General features: G+C 38.2%; 2 protein-coding genes across 2 annotated transcripts in view; one reads left to right on the top strand and one right to left on the bottom strand.

Moving 5' to 3' along the window:
• LOC106811901 (cap-specific mRNA (nucleoside-2'-O-)-methyltransferase 2-like) overlaps positions 1-7,764 on the top strand; it is a 27,551-nt gene extending 19,787 nt beyond the window's left edge. The window contains exons 15-16 of the transcript XR_001394224.1: positions 1,780-1,784; positions 7,754-7,764. The gene's annotated coding sequence lies outside the window, so the exon portion shown is untranslated. The remainder of the gene's footprint in view (positions 1-1,779; positions 1,785-7,753) is intronic.
• LOC106811903 (ubiquitin carboxyl-terminal hydrolase isozyme L5-like) overlaps positions 1-8,228 on the bottom strand; it is a 16,189-nt gene that overhangs the window by 6,715 nt on the left and 1,246 nt on the right. The window contains 1 exon segment of the mRNA XM_014815636.1: positions 145-208. Within this exon segment, the coding sequence (XP_014671122.1) occupies positions 145-208 (64 nt within the window).

Here is an 8,228-nt window from a genome sequence, read left to right as displayed (position 1 = left end):
TACTGTACGGTAAAATAGGGGAAATGGATACTCTGCTGTATACGGTTAAATATCCACTGCGTATTTAAATAGCAAAAAAATATCTAAGAACTCAGTTAACGCAGAGCAAATACAAATCATCAGGGTGAAAGAGCAACAGCTTACTTTAAATTTCTGAAGCTGTCGGCATCTAAACTCCATATCTCCTCGACCTGAACACCTTTCACACCTAAATAATGTCAATTATATTCATTAATAGGATCATACGGTACCATTTCAAACAATCATGGACTATTAATATTATTCAGTGGTGTGTTACCCACACCTCAAACAGAACATTGTAAAACTGGAAAAATTACAGAGAGAGCAGCATGTATTGTATTGTCATGAACGACTAGCGCAGAGTAATACTAGTCTAGTGTAGAGAGAGACAGCAAACGCATGCTAGAAATGCATCAACCACAACAAAAGACAATATTGTTGATCTTTGCTATTCCACTCCACTTCAACTTGGCACTTGTACAGCTGAGTGGAATAAAGTAATCTTAGAAATACTAGTGTCTATGAGTGTTCAATGAGAGAGCATATGCCATGCAGACGGAATAACATGTGCAACACACATTAACTGCACAATAACCATGTATAAAACTGTCACGCTGGTCACAGGGTCTGAGTTAGATCATGATCAGGTCACACTCACCGGTAACTCCAAGAAACGGTTTTGCTAGGGTTAGAAGACCGTTTCAAACATTGGCTGCAGCTAAACACGTAGTTGTCTTATTTGCCAAGTATCGCCAAAGAACACTTCACATGTGATATACCAAATGAATCAGCATACATCCACCTTCTACAATCGATCGCACAGCCTGGTCGGGCTAACTCACAGGTGCACCTAGCCCGACCAGGCTGTGCGACCGATTGTCTATACAGCCTGACACCCTTCCATACAAAAAAAACCTCTGCAGAAATAGATGAATAACTCTGTATATATCAAATAAAACTATTCTATTACCACCTTTGACTTGCCTTGTTTGAAATAAGAACGTTAACTCACAGTTGTCCTGCATCTAAACTAGAGTGTATCTCTTAATTCATGGTATAATCTGCTAATTCTCACAGCATATCAACTTTCCAAGCAGCTTTCCAAGACCTGGTAGATCCTTAAGTACCCAGCGCATCGTAGCGCACCGATGGTTACAAGAAGGTGGATGTATGCCAATTCATTTGGTATATCACATGCGAAGTGTTCTTTGGCGATAATTGCCATAAGACAACTACGTGTTTAGCTGCAGCCAATGTTTGAAACGGTCTTCTAACCCTAGCGAGACCACAGGCACTTGGAGCATTTCAATAAAATATAATGCTAAATAAATATGAAATCTATTTACTACCAAAGTCTTAATGTTTCTATGCTCTCTTTCGCCTATTATTGCCGCCAATTTCCTGCAAATACCATCCAAATGCTCATCTCCAACAAACGCTGGCTGCCGCTGCACAGTGCACACTGACACATAAATATATAGCAGGTAGGAAAGCGTGCTGCCAAAATTCGCTCGACGCTCGCTTGATTTCACACAAATAAAACACAAATATTCCACCATTCTACTCCATCTTTGTTTCTATTTGAAGGACAGTGTTCACTTGTTATAACAAGAGCCGCAGAGCGTCTGGCCTCATCTGAGGTCTGTTGCTACGATTATAAACGTAAAATTTCAGTCGTGCGTAGTACCACATTTGTTAGGCGCAGATATGCAGACACGGTGCGTACACATCATTGTTAGGTACACTCACTTATCGCAGATGAGGTAGGGAGAGTATGGAGGGGCAGTGGGTGGGGGAAGGGGAAAGGGGATTGGGTGGGGGGAGGTGCTCTAATTGCGGAAAAGCAGTGCACATCCTTTTTAAAGATCTAACAAATATCGCGTTTTAATCCCTCCTACTGTGAGAGGTCAAAGGTTTACGATCACTTATACTTTGCAGCAGAGAAGGAGAATTTATGGTTCTTTCAATTAAAGCATATGAAACATGCTAGGTCAATACTGGTGCGTACCCGTGAAAAAAAAGTGTTTTCCTAATCGTCTGGTAGACCATGTCTCCAGAAAAGTATAAAAGTCGCCCTGTCCCCAAGATTGACTTTTTGCTGTGCCTCCAGTTTCTGGCACAGTGATGGCTGTTTCCCCCGCTACATGATTGCTAATCACCGCGACTATACGCCCAGCCAGGTCGTCCGTTATAGATGTGTGCCGGCAATTGCCATTTCTTCCCTATAACCTATATTAAGGGTTGAATTGTTTCTGTCTTTATACAGGACCCTCGTTGACTATTTGAACCATTGACCCAGCCTTCACATCCCACTGTTTTGACGATCGCCCAACGACCGAAATAGTCGTGAGTTCGTCGAGCGTTAGATTTGTGCCCAATGTGGGAGACCGGAGACAGAAGGGTCATTCGCGATTTACAAGCAGCTTCTGATATGTCATGAGTCACATTTAGTAATCAATACGAAAGCGAAATTCTCCGGGCGTTGTCCACCCTTGCCAGTATTATTATGGCTGTCAGATATATGAAAAACACCGGCGCTCTTTCGATGCACTTCACTTTTTCGCCGCAGACCTGCATAAGTTTTTGCAAAGTTCCACAGCAGCGCTTTAAGCACAGAGTGATCCGTAGGAAAGTTGGAATATACAGCGTGGAGTTTCCAAAATCATGTGCGCCGCATATAGACCTGTATTGTCAGCATAGTTTACATAAACTCGGCAAGCGGGAGTGAGGAGATTTTCGTTCAGGGACCTTTTGTGATTCGGTGACACAGTCGGTTCTAACGCAGTATGTTTTCGATGTTATTTAATAACAAGTAAACAAGTCCTTCAATAGAAAACAAATGATGGAGTAGAATGATGAATATTATGGTTGTATTCGTGTGAAATGCAAGCGGGCCGATGAGGAATTTGGCAGTCACGCCTTTCCTACCTAGTGCTAATATTTATGTTGTCATTGTGACACTCGGCACCAGCAGTTTGTTGAGATGAGCATATTTGGAAGTATTTGCAGAAATTGTCGGCATAATCTTAATGCTCATAGGTTATGTCCCCAGGGTACGCGAACGTCCCTGGGATCGGTCGGTATACGGACAGTGACCTGCGGTCAATCATAATATAATATATTTTGATATTGTATAGTGGTTAGGTTACAGATTAGGGTAAGGGTTCGGGTTCGTCAAGAGTAGGCTAGGATCCCCTAGATGTTAGCGAGTAGGCGAGGTACGGTTCGCTTTATTAGACTTACTGGCTAGTTCGGTATACGCTGGGTACCCAGGGTAGTCGGCAGTACCGGGGACATAACCCTACACTACAGCTAATACTAAAGATAGGCGAAAAGAGTATAGAAACATTAAACTTTTGTAGTAATTAGATTTGTATTTATTTAGCATATAATTTTATGAAACCTCCAAAGCGTCCTTTGATGTGAAGCAAAGACCGTTTATTGAGCTAAAGGCCAGTGAACGTGCGGTGCTCGTTCTATGACGATAGAGTAGGCTAATTTTATCATCCGTATGTGGCAAGTACTTAATTAGGTCTACCGACACCGTGCCGAATTTAAATTAGATCGTTAATGATATGCTGATTGTATTATTGTTAACAATCTCTGATAAGCTCTGAATTCTAGGATCACTTTCAATAAGACACCTACTCGGCATGTGAATCCTCAGACATCGCACACGCGAACTTGGGGAAACTTACATGTCACGATCATAATCAAGAGTCAATTTTTAAAAAGAATCACAATGTTGTAAATAGGTAAGACTAAAGTCTACGCTAAAGCTACATAATAAACAATAAATTTTAAGTTGTCAATAAGACATTAATTAATTAAAAAAGCTTACTAATGGGGCGAGGTGTATAGTAAAGCGGTTGCATCTCAGCAGATGCTCTATAGTATTCAATTGGCGGCTTCCCTGTAACTCGGAATTGCACAAAATCAAACCTAACCGAGTTTTTGGGTTGTAATTAAAAGATTAAAAGCAATTTCAAAGGTCTGCGAGGTTGTATTAGTTGAAATATTCAAAGCTGTCCTTGAAATAAATTCTTCTGTTAGAAGGTGTCAAAACACGGACCAAGATTGATCCGTTCAATACAAATATTTATCCAAACTTGACACTCTGAGACTGATGTATTCAGGGGATGAAACTTAACATTTTAAGTCAAGTCGCTCTTACTGGCACTATGAAATTTTTTTGGGGCCAGCCGTTAGCACGGCAATATTTCATCACTATGATAACAGTTTTATACGTAATATTAAATTATATAAACTCTCAAATTAGAAAGATAAAAAAAGAACAAACATTTTAAGATTTTATTTTTTAAACTTAACTCAAATAATTTAAAAGCTAACAAATTGAATGTTACATTTGTAAATATTAAATAATAGTTCATTATGAAACGTTGAAAATAAAGACTTATATTATGACTTACTTATTAGTGATCATACCATCAATTTTTAAAACACTGTTAATGTCAAACATAGATCAATGCAGAGATATCAGCAGTCAATCTCTGAATCTAATAACTGTAGGTGATAATATTATTACGACCTCAATGCTCCAAGTCTCACTGATATTTCTAGCATTGAAGCGTATTCTGTGAATAGGAGATTATTGTTTTGTGTGTGCATATTGATGTTGGTACTTTCTGAGGGCACACAAGATATATTCCCATGGTGGATTTGCTTAGTAGTGGATTGGATTTGATGTAGAGAAATTTTAATTAGCCATCAGACAGTGGTGTTAGAGAAGTATGTCAGTTTGCATGGCGTTATATTTGATTTAAACTAGCTTCAGTTGTGAAGAATGATCTTCTCTAGCTCTGTACTAGAATGAATGGTTAGGATAAAGATCAATGATCAGACCAAAATATTGGCTATGCGCCGTCTTGTAGCTGAATATATAACAGATATACACAGTCATGGGACTTTCCCACTTTGGAAGCTCAGTATCGTGTGATCTCGTTATTTATATAGTCATTCAGCTACTTTCTACTAATTTATCATGGCAGTCCCAGAGAATGTCTTGAAGTGTGTCAGAATAATTTGATCTTCATCACCAATGAATTTTAAGTATTCCAGTCAATGGGTGATGCCAGAGAACGGGAACTGCGATGCTTCTGTGGGAGTTGGATAAAAATCCTGATATAAAACCTCAGAAAATCTTTTTATACCAAAGCCTCTTCGTTTTTTATCAGATTACATCTTGGCAGCACAAAAATTCGTAGCTGCGCAGTTTGGTGAGATTGTATTCCTCAAAGGTATTCTTTTCCCAGATAATTTACGCATGTTGTGGGTACTCACTTGTCTTGTATTTCGTTATAGCTTCCAATGTTGAGGCTCTAGGCTAATGCTGACTATGGCAATTAACATGTCATTTCTGGAGTTGTAAATGAACAAATCGGTGAAGGGTCAGAGCTCCCATCAAAAACAAGAGAAAATACCGACGTCTTGACTTTCAGCAGCTTCATTTTAAAGCTGTGCCTTGGATTTATAGTCTGCAGAAACACGTTCTGTGGTCCTTGTACTGCCAAGGATGTGCCATAATGTTGTTGGATAAGACGAATAGTTTGGTTTAGGGCATTGATATGTCAAATCCAATGCCTTGTTCGCACCCTATTCTGGTTGGATAATGAGAAAAGCTACTAGATATTGTTTTTTTTAGAGCCTCATAGATTCGCGTCGCAACAATTGCTGATTTAAATGCTATATGTGATAAACAAATATACAGGCCATGGCAAATGTATTAGATAGCCTTTGTTAATAAAGTTCATTCATTTGATGACTTTAATAGAAAGTTTAGCCTATAGGGCCATACAGTGAAGGTACCAAACTTTGGCTGATTTTGCCGGCAGAAGGACACTACGCCAGCCTGCATCCACATCAACTTGTCCATTCACAAAGATATGCTACTGATTTTTCTGCATAAATTCACGTCCTTCCATGTCAAATTTGTAATTACAGTATCTGAAGGCCTTTACCATATTAATGACATTGCTTTGTCGGCCAGATTTATAATCCTATAATTTGACATATAGTATGGCTGACAGTGAAGTACGAACATACATAATTCTTGAGTTATTTAATGGCAGAATACAGTGTGCTCATCTCCGGTAAAAATACTAAAAGCGGATTTTTGTGTTATAATAGTGGTTGATTCTTGAAAGTGACTTCGTCGATACATTTGATAAATATCTTGGTGAAGGTGGTGTTGGTATGTTTTCAAGAATCCGAAAGCTTCTCTCATTAAGTCATCACAAAATTTAAAATCGAAGAAGGTTCGATTGTTGCGTACCGGCTATAGCAAGTTCGAACACGGTTTCATAAGTTTTCTCAAAAATGTCTGCTTTAGTGTTGTATGAGTCTTGTCAGCCTGAGATTGTTCGAGTATTGTGTATAGGATTGAGCAAATAAGGACAGCCTTTTGTGTTTTTTGGATCTTCATGCTTACTAAACGTGCAAGTTATCAGTCTGACAGCAACTGCAATCGTGTTGTCGTGTCCACATATACTTACCGCATGTACAGTTCATAACATTCCTCACGTGTCTTTTACAAACCATAGCTGCTTTTCTCTCGAAGTAATGCAGTAGTGTTTATGTTTTTTTCTGCTCTCCTGCTGTATACCTTCTCTCCTGTTTTGTCCTCCTTTCTCATTTAGGGTTATAGAGCTGCAGCAATATACCACATAATTAGTATGGTTTTACACTACAAATTAACCCTAACCGCTAGCAGATTTTATGTTTTATATAGGAAATTAAAGTATATTAATTGATGAAATTTAATTAGATAACTTTTATTAAATTATTCTTTATACTATTGTTTTATCAGCAAGAAATGTACTGTAAATCGGATTATTAAGCTAGGATGTGTAGCGTCTGTATGTATGTCCAAAAGCGCATTTTATTAATGGTTAGATGGGTTTTTGGTCACTGTAATCGAGTAACTGAGGTAAATGTAGTTTCGGGAATCATCTAGCAAGTTAGCTTCTAGATTGGTTTTGGTGATTGTTTTTCATGGAAGGCTAAATCATAGACCTTGAACTCATCTAGCCATTGCTTCCAATAGCAGAAGCATATATGACACCATCTCGGATATGGCACAAGTTATTTTTGTACGACTAAAAGTGATGAATGAAACTCCGCAGCAGTCAATGGGCTGCATAGGATTTTAATGGTAATATGTTAAAGCGTGTAAATTACTGGCATATTTAAATATTTAACGTACAGATTGCTGTCCCATATTATTGTGCAGTAAAAGTGTGATATTATTTCAGCAAATAATACATATGTGGTGGAAAAAGTTACTTTTTTGTTTATTGAGATAAATGATATGGCTATAGTTGATTAGCGCACGGCGAAATAATTAGATGTTTTAGGGTAGCTAGGTTAAAATTTAGAGCCACGGGACTGGCCGCTGAAATTTTATCTGTATACATGTACATCTCCACTATTCAACTGTGCATGCACGTAATAAAAGAACGTCACGTCATGTGATTTACACGAGACGGGGTGCGAGTGACAATGGCATTTGACTGGTTCGCTCATAGCCAAATTAATTTAAAAATATTTGATCAATCTGATTCAGTGACAGTGATTGGACACCCCCAGGTGTCAAACAGCGAGAACATTGCACGTGTGCGCAGGCTTAAAGTGTAATGTAATTGCCGGTTAGTAACTATACATATAATAGGCCATTTTTTACATATATTTTTCCTATCATGAAGCATGGTTTAAGAAAGATAGATATCTAGGAGGAGTTGACATGAAGGGCGAGAAGTTATTCAACCTGACAAGAACACTTGGCACAATGAATTTCGTGTAGAATCCTTAGACCGATGCAGAATCCTGACTTCAACATGTATTATCAATTATACTTGAGAGAAACTTCAGCATAAAATTAATATATCACATTATAAATACTATAATGAGTACACATTTGATGTCAAATTTATAGGTAAACATAATTCTGTATTCAGTACGTGTTTAATTGTGCATTGATATTAATCAATTATATCATTGGTCATTTGTGTTTTAGTTTCCCAAGAAAGTTCTGCACTTTTGCACCTGAAAAAACGTCTTGCACAGTGATGAGAAAAAGAAAGGCAAAGAAAGGTCAAAAGCTGCAGGGCAGTTTTCGAGTAATATTATCGCTAGACATAGTGTATAATCTCAATGGAGATGAAAAAATTATTTGGAAATTAATTCCATTA

This window comes from Priapulus caudatus, unplaced genomic scaffold (genome assembly GCF_000485595.1).
Source record: "Priapulus caudatus unplaced genomic scaffold, Priapulus_caudatus-5.0.1 Scaffold589, whole genome shotgun sequence".
Lineage (NCBI taxonomy): Eukaryota > Metazoa > Priapulida > Priapulimorpha > Priapulimorphida > Priapulidae > Priapulus > Priapulus caudatus.
The sequence above is the reverse complement of the archived record's forward strand: the minus strand, read 5'-3'. Positions and strand labels throughout refer to the sequence as shown.